General features: G+C 37.1%; 2 protein-coding genes across 2 annotated transcripts; one reads left to right on the top strand and one right to left on the bottom strand.

Annotated features, from left to right (window-relative positions):
* On the bottom strand, positions 1 to 7964 carry LOC117424665 (NEDD8-activating enzyme E1 regulatory subunit-like). The gene is made up of 20 exons (XM_034041263.3): positions 7805 to 7964; positions 7253 to 7356; positions 6804 to 6864; positions 6135 to 6165; positions 5965 to 6036; positions 5704 to 5783; positions 5390 to 5499; positions 5013 to 5122; positions 4447 to 4509; positions 4162 to 4225; positions 3635 to 3726; positions 3436 to 3495; positions 2834 to 2967; positions 2599 to 2674; positions 2012 to 2051; positions 1781 to 1867; positions 1599 to 1691; positions 1101 to 1215; positions 763 to 812; positions 1 to 225 (listed from the first exon to the last, which is right to left on the bottom strand). Exons 1-20 carry the CDS (start codon positions 7861 to 7863, stop codon positions 116 to 118), a joined length of 1611 nt encoding a protein of 536 aa, XP_033897154.1. The 5' UTR covers positions 7864 to 7964; the 3' UTR covers positions 1 to 115.
* Positions 7965 to 11073: 3109 nt separating this feature from the next.
* LOC117424670 (carbonic anhydrase 7-like) lies at positions 11074 to 18892 on the top strand. The gene is made up of 7 exons (XM_034041274.3): positions 11074 to 11277; positions 12173 to 12370; positions 13997 to 14115; positions 14526 to 14621; positions 15676 to 15738; positions 16028 to 16183; positions 17415 to 18892. Exons 1-7 carry the CDS (start codon positions 11241 to 11243, stop codon positions 17532 to 17534), a joined length of 789 nt encoding a protein of 262 aa, XP_033897165.1. The 5' UTR covers positions 11074 to 11240; the 3' UTR covers positions 17535 to 18892.
* Positions 18893 to 20112: the final 1220 nt, after the last annotated feature.

The following is a 20112-nucleotide window of genomic DNA, read 5'->3' as shown; positions in this document are numbered from 1 at the left end:
TCACAAGGATCATTTATTATGTTTTTTTTTATTACAGCAACACTAAAAAGGTATGTTCTAATATCTTACAGGAGGTTAAACAACATGTACAGTGTTTTAGTGCAGCAGCTTCGCTCTATAACTGGAACGTGGCAGACGTCTGTGCCATTGCATTGTAAATAAAAGTGTTATTGAAGGGTACAAACTGATGTGTAATTATTTTGATGGCTTCCTGGGCAGCAGATCCTATGAAAATAAAAATTACGGTCATTAATCCACTATTTTAGGCATGCAAATCTACACAGAAAAATGCAGCTAAAACGAAAAAATCCAAACAAAAGCTTACCACGCCAAGAGAAAAACATGCTGGTTTACATACAAGCTCCTTAAGAAAAGTATTAACTAGACTATATACTGGGAAGCTGTATAAAAATATGTATGCATTAAATATAACCCTGTTTTCTGCACATTAGGAAAGTGATGAGAAAATACCAGTACTAGACCTCTATTTACTTTTGCGCCAAATCTCCTTAGATTGAGGTAGTTCCCTCCTCACACCTAAATGTACTGCAACACCTTAAATGCTCCATTTACATCAACTTAATTCAAAACTGACATCTGGTGGCTGAAGGACCACATAGCAGGCATGCACTTGCATATTTCAAACACAAGATGAAAAGCTGTCTCGTATTACTGATTTTAAATCAATTTACTGAATCCTTTAATCTAAAATGTCTGTCATTCCAGTCTGCCAAACTTTTGTTACACTGATTAGAATCTTACCTCCCACAAATGATGCAACTGTGTGTGGTTCCACAGCACCGTAACGACAGCTGCAATATAGGAAGAGAATAATCATTTATAGCACAGGACTGCCCCTGGAGAAAGAACAGGGTATTACAATAATACAGAAACACCCACCCTTCATAGAATATGCTTGTGTATGGGCTGATTATTGCTGTTGATATCACTTACAGACTCCCATCACTAGTGGTAATCAGTAAAGAAGTGTCACTGTGAAACACCTTGAATCTTGCTCCAAATGAAAATGTAAATGTAACTTAACAAATGAAAATACTGTAAAACCATGCATTTCAGGTTCCTTTGTAAAGGGAACTTACAATTCATGGATGTAATCGTCTTTTACATTTACAGCAAGGCCATTCTCTTGAAGGAGGCTGTTCACACAAGACTTGAGCTTTCCAATGTCTTCTTCAACTTGGTAGTCATAAACACCTTGAGAAATAAAATGTTATAAAATGTAAATGCTGCATATTTTGGAAAACAAAAAATAAAAAAACAAAGCAGTGGTTACAGTTCAGTAACAAAAAACAAAAAAAACCCTATATAGTTTTCTTTCTGGTGAGCAAATGGAAATGCACTTTCAAAACTGCACCAGTGAGACCTATATAGCAAATGAAAGTGTGCAAAAGATTAGTTGTAAGGAATTATTTTATTGCCTGAAGACCCTTTGCCATGCTAAAATATAGCTGGGCCCATTGCCCATTTTCTTGGCAAAGTTTTAGCAGAATGTAAGATCACATTTTAAGAGTTTTTCTCTTAAGATTTCCTTTTGGCACATCTGAAAATCTGCCAATAAACTTTTTTTTTTTTTCTACCTGGGTAGCGGCCATGTTGCTGGTAAAACTTGTCCACAGCCCGCAACATTAAATACAACACCATCTCACTGTCTGGATTGTCCATACAAGATGCTATAAAAAATAAAAGAGAATTAAAAGTTCCATTCAAAGTCACTTGCATTTATTTTTTTTTAATTTAAAAAGAAATATTGCTTGCTTACAGATTTCATCTTTATTAATAGTTTCAGTGCTGTATTCTTCAGCCAGTGACCTGCAGCGCACGACTCTCAAAAAAGCTGAACTTTTACCTGAAGAACGAAAACAAAAATATACTTTGTTAATTTAATTGATAAATACTCATTCAGCATGAAATACAAGTAGAGTAGACTTATGTGTGATGCACCAAGCATTCTGTTAAGATTCTGCTTTACATTTTCTGGACAGACACTTACAGAACAATCGGATTTCTTGCTCAGAAACACTCTCTGGGAGCTTCAAACAAGAGAGAAAAAAAGGTTATGTCAGTAATGTAGATAACCTGCACCAATGATATAAACCCCACATCAAAAGACCACCCTGACCTACTGAAGAGGTCATAATACCCTCAACAGTGTGTGTTAAGCAATGTCTGTAGCAGGTTTATTTTGACACAATTTGAGGACTTGCTACTCATGATATTTCTGAAAAAGTGCATCTGTACATGTGGGTCCACTTTGTCACTGAAGTTCATCCTACGCAGGATTAATGAACAGTTAAGACATCATAGACACATATTCTCAAAAACCATTCCTGGTAAAAGCAGTTACAGTGCAATAAAAAAACAGTTTGCATTTCATCACGTTTTAGCTTTAATTTACATCTGTAATTCCTATGATCAGAATCTTCAAAGATATTTCAAAATATAACCTGTCTGCAATAATTTTTGTACTCAAAGAATAATGTGTATATACTTTATTATATTTATTATTATAATAATTATTATTATTATAATTATAATTATTATTATTATTACAACGACAACATGAAAAACACTACTTACCCTTCCAACTGACTGCAGAAGGGCAGAAATGTGATTAGCCACAGCTGCAGCATCCTCTTTTGCTTTCTCCCGGTATCTGTAAATCATAACACATTTTAATCGGACTAGAGTGCCAACCGAAGGCACTCTACGGCAGACATTCAGAATTCATCAGTGGTGTATGAAGGAGTCACGCCTCACTTTCAAGTCTGCGTGATACAAAGAATTATAAACACTTAATAAGAGTTGCCCATACACATTCTGGAGCTTGACGAATTTATCAGAATCTGCGATCATGTCTGGGATGGTGCCTCTAACTGGCAGACTCCCTTGACCTTCCTTCTCCACAAACTCCTTCACAGCTCGAACAAGTAACCAAAACGAGGGGGTCTGGGCAAAGCAAAAGAAACAAAAAAGAGACCATTTGACACGGACAGTGGTTTCAACTCTGAATAGTCCAGGTTTTTTGTTTTTGAATAAGAGTTATATAAATGATTTGCTTATCAGTCTTTTGTTTGATATTACACTATTGCGATTTAACACATTATTTGCATATGATTTAAAGGTAATATATATGTATTATAAGTCGCCTTGGATAATAAATACATTATAATAAGAATGTATTGAATGAACAAATCATTATGTGAACCCTGTTGCATTTAACCTGGTAAAATCTGTCTATTTAAATATATATATATATATATATATATATATATATATATATAGATCTATCTATTTATCTATATATCTACATATAGATTTGGTCACAATCACATTAAAGAATTTTTAGTTCAAGTTTCTTGGCTCTTGGTCAATATTGCTAAGCATACAGGAGTTTGATCAATACTTTATCATCACCTGGGCTTTGATGTTTTTACTGTTCTCATCCTGCAAGAGTGCTTCAACTCCACTTGAAATCTAAAAAAGAAAAAAAAAAGAAATAAAACTGTAAGCAGTGCTGCAGGCTGTGGATGACAGTGATGTGGGAACCAAATCCCAAAACTTAATTCGCATAGCCCTTCTGATTCATTAAATACAAACAAAAGTGTTCTCCCACCTTTGTAGGGTTCAAGGCAGTGTTGACATTTTTTATGGCTTCGTCAAAATTCTCTTCATCCTCTGGAACTCCGTTCTCATTTTTACGGATTCCTATTTTATTATTAAAAATAAAATAAAAAGAATTACAAGATGCTTCATAAAACACTTCTTTACAAACGCTGAACAAGTATTTACAGTAACTAAATAACTTGTGTCTTCTACGGAAATAAGTCATACAAAATTTACAGATGGGCATGTCCACAACCGGGACATGTGAACTGGTCTAATGTGTTGAGAGTTTGTTTCTTCCTAGTCTTCTTTAGAAAGAGTTAAGCTACGATTGCAAGTACTTAAGTCCCACCAATAAAAATGCATTTGACGGTTGATGGGCTGTGCTCAATACCTTGAGATATCAGTTCTATGCTCACTGTTTAACCTACTTACCAGGACAACTTGCATAACTCAAGATGACTTGTATTTGAACTGCGATGGCGTCAAAATTACTGATAAAACAGCTACTGTAAAAATGGCACGGAGAAATCTTACCTTGTCGAATAAGTTCTCGAAAAGCTTCTTTCTCTTTATAGTTCTTAGGCATCTGCCTATTGTGCTGTAATAGCAAACAGAACACACGACTTTACTATTTAGACAAATGCAGTTTTATATATAATAATATCCGCACCAGTTAGCTGGTTCTAGGACTGCCTCAATTTAACATGCCTGCCTTCTTCATTATATAAACTCATGTAAGGCTTGTGGCAACAGTTTTCTCATTTTAATAAATAATGATGAAACCCAAAATGTTTCCAAGCACTTCAGGGCTCAGTTTACCTCACTACGCCATTTTTCCAGATACTTCGCCATCACAATGATCCAGGGCGTATGGCTATGATCCTGCAGAAGAGTTCACATTTTAAAAGAGAAAATTATATTTACATAGAAGGCGGCAAGAGTGTTTAGTAGATAGACTAAACATAATAAAGCAAGTCTACTTGGATTCATATTAGCATGTATTCTTAAAACATTTATAAAATGGTTACCTGCAACCCAATTTGGTCTTGCAATTAGTCAGTGTTCAATTTTCATGATTGACTGAAGCAAAGTTACTGTCACTTTTGTATTACTGCAGCAAAACCTAAAAGCCTCTCACCTGAAAGTATCTGTTTCCAGTCACACTGAGTACAATAGACTTGAATAAGAAAGGATGACATGATATACGATATCGATTGTACAAATTTGATCTGGGGGATGGGAGGCTGAAGAGCCTCAGACATGGACAATTATTCCACCTGTCCCATGCCATTGCTAGGCCAAAACAAAACAGAACCCAACTTGGAATTATGCACTGTATAAAAAGCTAGTATGGACAGTGTCATTGAGGGTTTTTTCAAACATACCCTTTTTTCCATATTTTCCAAGTCGTAAGACTGAATGTGCTTTTTGAGTTCTGGAAATGGATGATCCAGCCTTAGATCCTCAAGTGCATTGTCTGGGTGGGATTCTACAACTGATTAGGGGTAAAGAAAATATAAAAAATAAATCATAACATAGGTTTATGAAACTTGCAGACATTCGTATTACTTTGAACTGCGAAAATGTTTTTTTTTTGGTAAAATACAAATTCATGAGTACACGTGGTTCAATTTTTACTCCACTTCATCTGATGATGCATTAATCGAATACAAATACAAAAAATACTCCACTGTTTACTGCATTTTCCTAAAATTCCTTTTCCCAGCTAAAAATGATTGGACTGGGACCCAAGGTTACTAACCTGTGTGCTCTTTCACCACCAGTCTCATATACCCAATGAGCCCATATGTCCTGCAGACCAGAAGTGGCACTCCAGCACCCCATACAAAAGCAGCTAAACGTAATAATGTACTGCAGATGCAAATAAGAAAGAAAGCTATTGCAATTATCACTAAAGTTTGATCATTAACAGATTCACTATTGTCAAAGCCCCCACCACCAATTTTGACATTTCACCGTTATCCCAGTAGCTTTTTTGACAGAAAATGGCCTTGATAAGAGTGAATTAATATTAAAAGTAAGAAGACAAAGAATAAATAGAATGATTTTGCATACCTTTCAGGTAAGTGAACTGCAATCACTAAGCTAAACCTATGGAAAAAGTCAGGGTCGTTGTCCAAGAGCTGCTCCGGACTCTATAAACAATCAAACATGACAAAACTTATGCCTAGAGCTAAACTGAGAAGCTGCAGTGACATTTAATATGAGCGTTATATCAAATATTCTTCAGCACTATGTCTTACTGTAAACTGGGTATATATTTACATGTACCTGTAAGTTTAAGATACCAGGTGATAAGCCTTTTGAAATACTAACCTCCTCCACAAAATTTCCAGACACATCGTTGTTGAGCTCCTGTAATAGTTCTGTGGCAGCCTGAGCCCGATTCTACAGGGACAATTAAAATAAATTAATTTTTAACCTACTGCATGCAGTACAATGTCTGAAATATTGATGAAGGAGATGCATAATTTACCAGGGCTTACCCTGCCAATGCTGCTCTTAGTAAGAAAGAAGCTGCAGACACAAATTGACATAAAACAAGTCAGTGAGTGATTAGTTATGCATCTATACCCTTATTTCCAGTTCACTGTATTCTACAATATGTGTTATATAGAAACCCATATGTAGTCCAACAAGAACATGCAAGGATATATCTTTAAACAAAAATCTTTATATTAAGGTTACTTAGACAAGTAGTAATGTCAACTCCCTGGGTCGGACCTTCTCCTTTGTTAGCCGCCTCTTATTTTTTCATAGATTCAGTGACATTTTGCTTGTGGGAAGGGGGTTTGGTGCCCTTATTGGTTTTGTAGGGTGATGTTCCCAAATAAAAGAATGGGGCTGGATCATACAGTAACATTTATTTATTTATGTGAATAAGAACCTGACTATATGTCACTGTTTCGTTGTATAGTCAGTCATTAAGGTGTTTTGCAAAACTGTATAAATTACTAGCATAAATACTTAGTATTTCTTTCCTTGCAGCAGAAGTGTTGATCAGACCAAAGTATACATTTTCCAGCGCTTCCTGGCCACTGTCGCCCTGTAATCTTCATTGCAATGGAAAGATTTACGATGCAAAATAAATAAATAAATAAAAATCAACAGCACAAAGGGTGGTTTCCAGCTATAAATTAATAAGGAAAGCTCACTTATTTCCAACATCGTCTCCACTGACTTTATGACCATCCACAATGGTGAACGCTCCAATACCTAAATGGAAAAAAAAAAAAAACATTACAGTTAAACTGTGGGGTACCTTCATATTTATTAAATACCTCATCAGCTGTCATTTAACTATTTCTAGATAACAAAAGTCTTTATTTAGTGCTGAAACACAGACATAAAGATCCAGCACATGGCACGTACATTACCTACCGCTGAAGCAGGTATGAAAGCAAATGACACAGTGCAAACCACTAAGCTTGTAGAGACGTGTACCTGCTATGCGACATTATTTTTAGTACAGTCCTACACTGCACTTTCATTTAGTTGTATTTCCTGGAAGAAGCCCAGACACTGGTTCTGAATCCTGGTATGTACGAGTCCAGATGTTAACCTTTCAACTAGTGTTTTGTTGTGTACTGTAGAATCCATTTACCTGGAAGTACCAGATTCTTCAGTATTTCTGTCCCTGTTGCAGAAGCGTTGATCAGACAAACGTGGGCATTTTCCAGAGCATCCTGGCCATGATCACCCCACAATCTTCATCATGCAGAGGAAAATAATAACACCAATTAATCAACAGCGCACGGGGTGGTTAGCTATACATTAGAATTAACTGCAAATGTAGCGGCTTGACTTTTTTTATGCAAGAAATAATTTGAATAAAGCCCCACATTTATTAAAACTGAATAGAGTTCACACATAATGCATAAGATATTTTCTACCAATAACGACAATAATGTCTTTTTGCATTATTGTATTTCAAAAAATCACAAGCATAAAAAAACATTATTTCACTACGGTATCAACTTTTTAAAATATCAATTATTGTTTACCTTTTGGTTAAAAAGCACCCAGGGCCTACCGGTAGAAATAGATAACAACAACATTTACACTGCTGTAAATGCAAAAACAAATCTCAAAAATCATGCAGCGGTTTAAAAACCCTGTTTGTTGATCTGTACTGTATCTGTCGTGCTTTCAGTACCTGAGCTGTCTGTCGTATTTCTGTTCTTTAGTTGTTTTTCCTTTGTCGACGCTTGCCATGGCTACGCTACCCGATTTAAACTCATTCCTCTTCTTCTTGCAGAGAAGGCTCGCGCAGATTCGCCAAATATCTGCTGGCCCTTGGAGGAAAGTAAATGTGCAACCATGTACATCGATTGCACTTTCGCTAATAACAATATAAATCTTGCCGGCAGCGGGCGTCAAGAAAATGACAGAAGATGATGGAGGATATAGAATTGTCTTTCCTAATTAACGTTTTATTGACATTACAAAGTTTTCTATCCAAAATTCAAGTTCGTACTCACCCCTCCTATATTTACTTCTTTCAGATCCTATAATCTTCTAATTTTAAGTCTCTACAAATAAACACAAATACATGCGCTAAAAAAAAAAAAACTTTTAAGAATAATTGTGTTTTATAAAATAACTCGACTGATGTAAAAATGATTATGCAAAGGTATTTATATTTCTTACTTCTGTGTGCTTTAACTCTTTAGCTTTTTTTTACATTGTTGTTTACCTCTACTGTACTGTATCTAATCGTTTAAATAAAGTATACTATTTCACCTTTTATCTAATGTACCGTATACCTGCGTCATAATCCAGAACAATACCCTTTGCTATTTATGTTTTATTCCCTTGAGAATATTACCCTCCCGGCACCAAGAGACCGTGGGAAAATCCACACACAAGTAAAGGAAGGTGGTGATTTACCGATATAGTATATTCGTGTCTATTAAGAAGGTTCAGTACTAATATGCAATAAATTACAGCTACCATTCAGCAAAAATGCAGACAATAATTTACAGCAGAGTTGAACAGAGGCGAGGAGAAATGGAAGCATCACGCATAATGAATAATGAAATGAGTGTAAATTACTCTATATAAAATCCTTTGGTGTTGATTAAATAGCAGTGGTTCTTACTAGAGGAGTTCTCATACGGTATACAAAAAGCACTAATCTATCAACTGACAATAATCCCCATGGGAGAGGCACCTTGAATGCTTTTTTTTTTTTCTTCAGGCCTCACTGTAGTTTATTTGATAATGTGTCATTATCATATGTTATTATTATTGTATGATTTATTTATTTTATTAATGGCATGTATGTTTTTAACTATATCTTTTAAGTATATGCTGTGCTTAGTATTTTACTAGATAACTGGACAATCAAAAACAAATATTAAACATGGTTTTATAAACATGATAATAAGACATGTCGCACCCCAGCCCCACTATTTCCCGATCCCCTGATTAGAATGGTTGGCCCATTGGCATGCTCTTAAAATAACACTATTTATTGCACGCAGTATGTCCCTGTTTTCTAACCAAATGACAGGTCTCTGTAGGAATTTTTTCCTTTTCCACATTACTGTGACCTTACTTAGCTCTTATCAATCGTGCGGCCTATTTTATAAACTGCTATGTATAGACTGCCTAGGGGCGCGTATAAATAGGTGTCCGTGAACTACTTGTAAATGTATAATCTTTCATTATCAAGATTTTATAGTTACATCCAGATAACCATGAGAACGGAATGTTTATGGTCTTTTTTTTATCAGTACAGTGATGGGAACGATTTAAAAAAAAATGTTATGAGCATTCGATCAAATGCAATTGCTAGGTTTTGTAGGCTATCGTTGTGTGATACATTTTGAGATAAAAGCTGAACCTGGTAGATTTACTGATTGACTGACTGACTCACATTTACACAAAATAATGGAATAAAACACACAGGTGAACATGTGTCAGCATAACAGGTGTGCAAAACAGTGTTGCACAATTGTAATAATAAAGTAATAATGTGCAATATATTGTGTAACCGTATTGATTATATATATATATATATATATATATATATATATATATATATATATATATATATATATATATTTATTGTTTTACATTCTTTGTTTTTGAAGATCAGAGAACACAATTAGTGCATTCACTGCAGCGGACCAAAATACTGTTTCCGTTTACCTTTTATGTGTGCGCAGTGGATGCAAAAATAGTTGATACTTTTAAAAAATATATATTTATATTAAAAAAAAAGAATGCGTAGTATAGTAGACCTAAAGTTAAGATATATGAAGGCTGAGATACTCAGCAACAGGTTCTTACAAGAATTAAAGATGTACTGTATATGTTCAGAGTATATATTTTATTTAAACAGCAGTGTCTTCAAATATCTTAAATGTTAATTTGTATCTGGTTACTACATCCTTCAAAAGTATAGCCTTCAGTACACACTACTGTCCAGAGAAGCCGCGTCTTTCGTTATTACATTCCAACACAAAACCATTGAAATACGACACTTTTTTGCAGACAAGTTTTAAACATGGTAGAAAAAATAAGCTATGCATGCACAAATTAATTCGCATGCGCCCTGACTTCAATTGCGACATTTCTTACGATGACATAACACCGGTCCCACTGAGTCTATATCTGACTGTAACCATAAGCAGGTCATCATTACAAGGATTATCATGATGTTGAAATATAATAATAACAAAATCCTTGAACAAGTGATATCCCGGTCTTTCTAATACCATTTGGATTATCAACTCTAGGTGGAGTAAAAAGAGCCCCATTTGTTGTTTAAAGTGTATTAAAGTAATACGTTTTCCTGTGTCGGGGCAGGCAAAGATGGCTTTATTTCAAGACAAAGAAAATCAAACGAACTAAATCATACTGTCTAAAGCCGTTATAAATGTGTACAACAGCCAGCGCTGGTGAAGGTTGCAGCGTGGAGCCGCTGCTTGGTTCAACCTGCCACGGCAAGCATGAGACTTCAGCCTCAGGCTATGCTAGGCATGCTGGTTCAAGAATGTGTATCAATGAACACTAACCACGGTAACTTTCAAACAGACCAACAAAACAAGTCATGTTTTGCGTACCTCTACTATCAACTAGAAAGTTAAAGGCAAACAGTTTTGGTTGAACTGTTTAAGATTTACTATATATAATGAAGAAGAAAAGTAAATGATAAACTGATAACTAGCTATTTTAATAATTAGCTACAAGGTTTCGTCTAGTTGATTATTAAAATAGCGAGTTATCGATTACATTACTTCTTCATTAAGTATTTCTAGTGATTCATATATGTTGTAAAGCAACCTAAAATTGTGCAACTTCCTTAGTTCTATCATGCAAATTGTACCAGCAGCTCCTTGCTCCTTGCTTTTCAAGAATAACTGTTGCTTTCCGCTCCAAAAGGGGCGGTGTTTAATGGATACTGTAGCACCCATTCGCCGACGCACTTATTTCCCTCGTCTCAGAATTCGGAAGGGCTGTGCCTTAAGCCTTTATAAAAGAGAAACCGAGATAAGACAAGTTAACTGCATCGTGTAACGTCGCCAGAAAACATCACGTGGAGATTATTTTATTCGTCCTTCTAGTACAAAGACCCATTCAGAATGACTGGAAACAATTGGGGATACGGAGACGAAAATGGTAAGGGCAATTGCAGCATTTGTTTCTTTTATGTGCAGAATAGACTATCTAGATGGTGAGCATTTTTTTGAATGGGCTCATGGACTTGCTATTTCCCGTACTGCCGGTTGATACGGGAAACGCGCTCATTAACACCAGCAACAGCACGACCCCACCGCGAGCTGTCAAACGGAATGCAATTCCAACAGTACCTCCACACAGTTGTGATATGAGAATGTAATGCCGACCCTCTGGGTGCGGTGCTTGGATACATGTATCATCTCAGGTGGGCATTACGTTCTCACATCACACATTACCGCTTGCTTTATTCTCTATTTATTATACAGTTAGTGGATTTATATTCTCTTATGTACATGAACCGCGATACCTGTAAAAACATAGAAGACTGGCAAACATATTTTAATAAACTGGTCGTTGTGGGAAAATGCACTCAATTGTCTGGCAAACAATGCATTTGTATTGCTAATGCAATAACTTTGGAGTTACATCTCTTCTGGGCAGCAGTGCTAAGAAAAGAGTTAATTCTAGATTAGCCCAGTTCCTGCTAAAGCTGGGGAGTTATTTTCCGTCACATCATATGCAATAAAATGAGGGAGGCTGAAATATTTCTGAGTTTTTAAACTGCCTTTGATTTATTTAAATTCATATATTTTAAGAAATGGTGTACATTTCCCAGGAGGCACAAGGAGGTCCAGTTACTAATCTTAAGTTTCTAATGAAAATTAGCCAATGGTCTAGCTTCATAATGGGGCACACCAAGTTTTCAATCTGAGAAACTAAGTGAAGCAATAGATACAAAACTGATATTCTTTTTAATGGTTTTCAGATTCATTACAAACGTTCCCAAAAAACACTTAAATGTTTTTTTTTTTTGTTTTTTCTATATCTCTCTAAGGTCCCGATGAATGGCACAAGGATTATCCCATTGCCCAGGGAAGCCGACAGTCTCCCATAGACATTGTCCCTTCCCAGGCTGTGTACGAGGCCAGCCTCTCTTCTCTGAACATCTCCTACAACTGCTGCACATCTATCAACATTTCTAACAATGGATACTCTGTCGGGGTGGAGTTTGCTGACTTTGACGACAAGACAGGTGAGCCTCCAACCTCAAACTTTTGGGAGAGGATGCTAAGTGTATGTAGGTGTAATTGACTAGGGGATGTCGTCACTTCTGCCAGACCTGTATTAAAATGTTATCTAACCGTCTGAATTGGGTGTAAATATGGATCGCAATTGATTCCAGCAGTCTCTCTACTCCATTGAGGCAACTTGAATTTAATAGTTTCAGAAAAGATTTGGTTTGAATGCCACATGGAATAAAATTAGTACGTCATTTCTACAATGTAAATGTTTGTTCAAGGAGCTGAAAAAAACACTGTACAAAAACACGGTAGAGTACATACACACACTATCTTTACACGGAATGTTATGTCTAAATAACACACAACTCCAATTGGCCCACCTCCGTTGGTGATGTCTGTATGTTAATCTATGACATTGACAATAGGTCTTTCACCAGGTGTTGGTGGCTGGATGTAAAGGAAGAATTTGCCTAGGGCAGTTTTCATGGTCTTGGTGGTTTAAATCTCATTGTCAAAACCTATGGCTTTGTGATGGTTCTGCTGCTTACCAAAACCAAATGAGCTATCCCAGAGTGGTGGAGTGTTGGGGCTGTGAGGGCAGGTCACAACTTTACAAGCAGACCATTTTGCTAGGTCCATCGTCTGTCATGTTGACACAAGGGTCCTCACAAACTATCTTAAATGACTAAAGCTATGTGTCTTCAAAGAATTCGTCTCCAACCCACAGCTGACAAAGTGATAAAATATATCCAGGTGATGTTTATTCTGAAACTTAAATGTAAATACTTATATAAATACTTTGTTCTGTATCTGAAATAACTTCAATGCAGTTAACAGAGATGGTATTTTGTCTAATCTGGCACTAGCCCAATTGCAGGATCAGAAAAAAAAAACTCTGCAATTAGAATAAAGAACCTAGCTTGCCTTTAATCCTCGACAGCAACATGTCAAACCAGTATGACAAGGGAGTATGCTCAACCTACAGTGCCTGCAGAGCAAAGTGGAGGCTGTTGAGGATTTTATTATTCTTAGTACCCTTACTGCACTTTCATTTATTATTATTTAGGTCTCACGTGTGTAGTGTTAAAAGAAACACGTTATCCCAAACTTAAATAGGAAAAAAAAACAAGCACCAAAAAACTGTGTTTCAGGCCTGGACATGTAATAAGTGGTATAATGGAATGCAAATGGTCTAGTCTTCCCACAAGGTCCTCATTCTTGGGAGACAGATATGCTTAAGCACTTTCCACTGTCCTAGGAAAATATTTACAAAACATGCTCCCGGGAGGAGTGTGTATCAGTGTTAGAGTTTGAACCATAGTGTAATCATTTAGTGAGGGAGCAAATGTTACACATCAAATTTCTCTGAGTGGTTGAGAAGTGTAGATACACATAGAACCTCCCAATGTGACACCAGAGTGACTGAATGTACTGGTTTTAATTGGAAATCTAACCTAATCTAATTCAGGGGTTGGGGTTTGACTGGATAGTTTTTGTGGTATTTCCATTAACTCTTTGTGTTAACTTCTAATAACATGTTTGCATAGTACACAGTGCCATCCAGTGGATGGAGATTGTTATTGCAAAAATTATCTTCAGCGCAGAAATCTCTAATGAAAGTCTTTGTGCTTGGGCAGTGATCCGAGATGGCCCCCTGGAAGTCCCCTATAGGTTGAAACAGTTCCACTTCCACTGGGGAGGGAAGAACAGTCATGGCTCAGAGCACACAGTCAATGGGAAGTCCTACGTCTCTGAGGTAGGAGCAGAATTTCGGATTGATCCACGGGAAGAAGCTCTGGGACATCAGAGAGATTGCCAGGCTTAGGTCTATTTAAATAAGCCCATATCCTTTCATGTGACATTAAACCAGATATTCAATTGCAACTTCTTTCTCCCAAACATTATTCTTGTGTCTACTTGGACCTGAGAACATTGTTTACTAAAGTGGCAATATTTGGGAGAAAGAAGTCATTATTTTGGAATAAGAGTGTCATGAATGGCCTTCATGAATAGATTCCAAGATTTTTGTCCAATCCTTACTTATTTTCATAGCCACTGAGAATGTGTAGATGCAGGACGCACTAGTCTGAAAGATAGTGAGTTGAAAGGTGGAAAGCTGTGGAGCTGAACACTGCATTTCCCTTTTCTCTGGTCTCTTGTCTGCAGCTTCATCTGGTCCACTGGAATGCTACAAAGTACAAGACCATCCAGGAGGCTTCAGCGGCCCCTGATGGCTTGGCTGTCCTCGGCATTTTCATTGAGGTGAGAGAAGGGGTTGGAGGCATTAGCATTTCCCCATGGCTTTATACAATCAAGTTGACTACACTTTATTAGCTTCAGTACTAGGTTCACTGCAATTGACCCTTTGCTGTAAAACTATTTTGAAAAGTCTTCAAAGGTACTATGGCATAGAACAGTGCTTTTTATCATGATGGTCTTCCTTAGTAATTCCTGCTTACTTTTCTGGACAAACTCTTTTGTTAAAACTCCACTTAAAACATACAATGCCATGGGGGATCCCGAGTGGTGCATCCAGTAAAGGCGCTCCACGTGAGTGCAGGATGCGCTCTATAGCCTGCAAGTCGCGAGTTAGAATCCAGGCTATTCCTTTGCCGATCGAGGACGGGAGCTCCCAAGGGGCGGCGCACTATTGGCCGAGCGTCGCCTGGGGGGAGGGAGGGTTAGGTTGGCCAGGGTGTCCTCAGCTCACCGCGCACCAGCGACCCCTGTAGTCTGGCCGGGCGCCTGCGGGCTTGCCTGTAGCTGCCCGAGAGCTGCGTTGTCCTCCGACACTGTAGCTCTTGGGTGGCTGCATGGTGAGTCTACAGTGTGAAAAAAAGCGGTTGGCTTGACGGCACACGCTTTGGAGGACAGCGTGTGTTCGTCTTCACCCTCCCGAGTCAGCGCAGGGGTAGTAGTGGTGAGCCGACCGTAATAAATAATTGGCCATTCCAAATTGGGAGAAAATAATAAAAATAATTGGCAACGACTAAATTTAAAAAAAAAAAAAAAAACATACAATGCCAGCCGCCTTTACTGAAACTGCAGAACAGGTGAATGATGGGAAATAGTTTTTCTGCTACATAAAAGCAACAGTAAGATGTAGCTGACCTTTATTGAAGGTAATTCTCGGATTTCCAAAGTAGCAATTGTAGGTTGGCTACCTAGAGTTTTAATGTCTAGGATTTCAGTTTTGGTATCTCAGAGCAACTGAAATCAAATCAATTTGGTATTTTCATGAGCTGGTGCTAGAAGAATCTTTCAGTAGGCCAGTACCTTCATAATTAACATTTGCATTTCTCCAAATCTTCTTTAGATTGGGGATGAGCACCCAGGTTTGCACAAACTAACAGATGCCCTATACATGGTCAAGTTTAAGGTAAGTTTGCTCATCTCGTTTAATGATTTCCAAAAATCTAATGTGAAAAAAAAAAAAATCCCTATGTCCAGTCTGAGGTATGAACTTGAAAATAATAATGAACTCCTAACCCTCCCTTAAACATCGGAATGAGGTTTCATGAACTGCAAACTTAATTAAATGGATTTAATTGGGCTTTAAAACAAACATTCCTTAAATATTAGGAACATAGTATAATATATAGTCTGGGAATAGGTATTTATCCTCTGTTTTGCAACTATGCTAATTCTTTTTTTTTTTTGGTTATTAGGAAACAAAGGCAGACTTTAAGGGCTTCAACCCCAAGTGTCTCCTCCCCAATAACCTGAGTTACTGGACGTACCCCGGCTCCCTCACCACGCCCCCCCTGCTCGAGAGTGTCACATGGATCGTCCTCAAGGAGCCAATCAGGGTTTCAGAGAAACAGGTGGGCACGTCCAAGCATGCAAACCCAGTCTCCCTACCCCTTTATCAAATAGTATATGACTAAACAAGACTGTGGATATTGTTACAGGCTGGTCAATGAGACTGTCGTCTCTAAATCCTGTTTTTTGTTTTTAATTCCTTAAGCTGTGCTGAGATGGTTCGACATGATGGTTCAGCACAATGTCCATGCTTGTTGAGGGAATCATCAGAACAAAATGTAAATAGTTATTTATACCATTAACACTGCAAAACTGCCATAATATACAAACAATGAATATTTTATCAGCCGTGGATGAGTCATCGCGTCCCTCAGTCTGTGCATACTTTTAGTGGTCAGTATAGTATAGCTAAAATACCAGCCACTTTATTCTCTATTAGGCAGCACAAGCAGATTAGAACACTATAAGATGAACCCCCCCCCCACACACCTCCCAACAGTAATAACTGGCTAATTTAATAATAAAAGGATCTTAAATGCGGCAGAGTCATTGATTTTACTTTGAAGATCAATCCTTTATTTCTGAGTGCATGTACTTCTAAAAATATGTATGGGAGTGCATTAATGAATGAGAATTCAGCTGACTCCTTTAAACATTAGATTTCTGATATTGTATGTTAAATCAGGCCCGAATCATTTTATACACTTTATTAACAGCCCGTAGAGGTAAGCTGTAGGTAAATGTTGATGGAGAGGGTTTTTCTTTGTGCGAGTATCCTGTCAGTTTTTCTACATTTCATGCTTACTTTCTGAAAGTGGGGAGACAATCTTTGCGTGGATGTTCCAGTTTGATAAACATCGATCGACAGGAAATGGTGTGCATTTCTCTCAGACAAATTGAGACCATTGAATGGATTTGCAGTCCTGTTGGCTGCCAAAAAAGTAATGTTCATTTTAAAGCATTATTTTTGTCTTTGGACAGGGCCCAAGTGATTACAACACTCTGTGTTACTTAAGAAACTTCTTGCTAGTTGTGCAATTGCCCGCTATCTACGAGAAATCAATTTGCTGAGGAAGATTTATGGCAGCTGCAGTGTCTTAAAATAAAGCCGCTGTGGAGGATCACTAATCAAACTGCATGGGAATCTGCCACTGAAATCTGCCTGAGTTGTTTTTTAAACCTTAAAAACTACAATTATTTGTACAGTAATCAGGGATGTATTGGAAAGACACCCACAATTGCTTTTTCCTATTAAATTTGATGCATATTATTTTTCTTTCTGCCTCTCAACAGATGGAGAAGTTCCGAATGCTTCTGTTCACGGGTGAAGAGGAGGACCGGCTCTGCATGGTAAATAACTTCCGCCCCCCACAACCCCTCAAGGGCAGGAAAGTCCGGGCCTCCTTCAAGTAATAAAGTTCTTGGAGAGTGGCACAGGGACCCCACTGAGACACTGCTCACAGCCCCAGAACCAACAGCACTGCATTCTCATCACATCCAACCAAGCCTCCCATTGCAGCCAACAGAAGAAACACCTCCTGTGCTAAGCTGCATTTCCAAGAAAAATGGTTCCCCTGTGCAGCAATGGAGCCAATGTGCTCATGAAGAGGGATGTTTTTGATGGGGGGTGGGAAGTGGCTCCTAATTCTGGTTCTCGGACCAATACCTAAATTCAGACAGGTAGTTTTGTTTATTTTTCATCTGTATTGTATCGATGCGCACTTTATAAACACAACACTATGTGTATAGATGTTGCACACTGAAACCTGAGCAGTGGAGCTGGGAACCACCACATTAATCTAGTCTTGAAATCTGGGCTATTTTGCAATTTATTACAGGACATAATTCTCTTCCAAGATATGCAGAATCTGCTTCCCTCTCATTATTGCTTATAACAACTATAACAACTTTCTTTGTTTCATTTGAATAGATACTGAGCATGTCATCAGTGGTTTTGCTTCCTTTCCTCACAACATAACATGACTTTGATTGTAAAAGTTTGCAAACAGACACTTCAGCAACGAAGGCATTATTTGAAATGTTAGTCTACATTTTAATTTCTTAAAGTAGTCAGTCGATTATAATAGCCTTAGTAGTTGTAGTCAATGATGCCTACATATGCATAACATTTTGTATCTGGATTTGACATACCACCAGCAATGAATTGACTTTGCATGCACCAGTACTCAGGTGGAATCATTAGTGGTTAAGATTACAGGAGAAAAGTTACAGTGACGGCGGCATGGGTCAAATTCTAGATCTAAGGAGAATTTGCATTGCCACAAATGACAAAGGGAACATGCTGGAACTAATGGCCTGAAACCATGAATTATTTTCTGTTTCTATTGCCAGTCTTGTTGTGCATGCATTTCACACAGTGGTTTTTAGAATGGTCAATGTTTGAAGGTCAAGGAGTTTAAACTGTATACCAGGCAAAATGTATTGTTTTTCAGGAAATGTTATGTATCAGTATGTACAGCCATTCATAGTGTACAGAACTAGAAATAATAATCGTGTTTCATTCTCTATGTGCAATGCAATGCGATTATGTGTAACCTTCTATATAAGTTAATGGTTTATAAGCAGCATGATGCAATTATAGCTAGAAGTGGGTCAAAGAATTCCCAGCTGTCAATGATTGACTTGTCTTAAGTGCAAGATTGGGTTTTACATAAAACTGTTTTATGGAAAGGTGTGAATGTATTTAACTACGAAATTGAATTGTTTTATTCTTGAAATCCAGTTCTAATAAAGTTATTGAGTGAATGAGAGTTTTGCCCGTGCATTCCGTTTTATTTTATGTACAATCCTTAAAATTAACGTGTGATTTATCAGCAGTGTAATTATGTGTTGATTTATATTAAGATAGATTATTTATATATATATATATATATATATATATATATATATATATATATATATATATATATATTAAATCTATCTTAGTATCCGTTTTTTACTGCTAAAATGATCCTCTAAAATTTGTATTATTAAATATTAAAAGTACACATACCTATATCATAAGCTTTGTTGATAGCTCACATGTTGTGCATTGCCCACATTGCTGTCATGCAAGGAGTTGGAATACATTGATCTATCCAAAATGTGAAATGTTAATTCCACAAAGTCTCCAATGCTAGCAAACTACCATGATTAACAGACAGGTACTGTATATGTAACTGTAATGTAATCAATGTCAACCCTAATCTAACAACGATTCTTGAAAGAGCATAGCCAAAATTACAGGAATAAAGACAGCACTAAGATGTGCAGAGATGCTGGTGAATGCTTTTAATTGGATCTTTTTAGTTTTATTTTGCACGCTTTGCTGCTAGTGATTTTAAAAGCCAATAAGAGTGTATGTGGTGGGGGGCATCATCCCCTACTAATCTCGGGTTCTTTCTATTTATTATATTATCCGGCTCAGATTAGCAACAGGCTTTATTGAAATTGAGCATGCAAACAACTCATTGAGTTGACCTAGAAGGGGGGTACTGATGCAACATGGTTTGGGTTTCTATGTATAATCAGGTGTAAATATTTCAGTTGGAATTAAACCTGAATAGATCTTGATTTGGGGGCTCTGTCACATCTAGGGTCTTTTGAAATCCTTCTTCCAGATCACTGAATACAGAACCTGCAAGAGGTGATTAATCTCCTTAAAGGCTTATCCCAGAAACAAACTAACAAAGACAAAAAGGTGCTAGCATCGCTTGCCTTAATCACGTCCCAGTTATGTCATGTAGGCTATTAATACCTGGTTCTAGATCATTTTAGTAGTACTCAGGACCAGAGTTGTTTCCTATTGAGGACAAACTTTTAGAGCATGTGAAGCAGGGGAATGTTTGGCCAAACACTGCCAAAAAATGCTTTTCTTATTAAGAAAAGGTTTTCTCAAATGATAACTTTATATTATTTGAGAAAATTATTTTAAATTAAAATAAGAAACATTTTAAAAAAATGTTGCCAGTGTATATTCTGCCTCTCACCA

Source organism: Acipenser ruthenus, chromosome 19, assembly GCF_902713425.1.
Source record: "Acipenser ruthenus chromosome 19, fAciRut3.2 maternal haplotype, whole genome shotgun sequence".
NCBI lineage: Eukaryota > Metazoa > Chordata > Actinopteri > Acipenseriformes > Acipenseridae > Acipenser > Acipenser ruthenus.
This window is presented reverse-complemented; position numbering and strand designations above follow the sequence as displayed.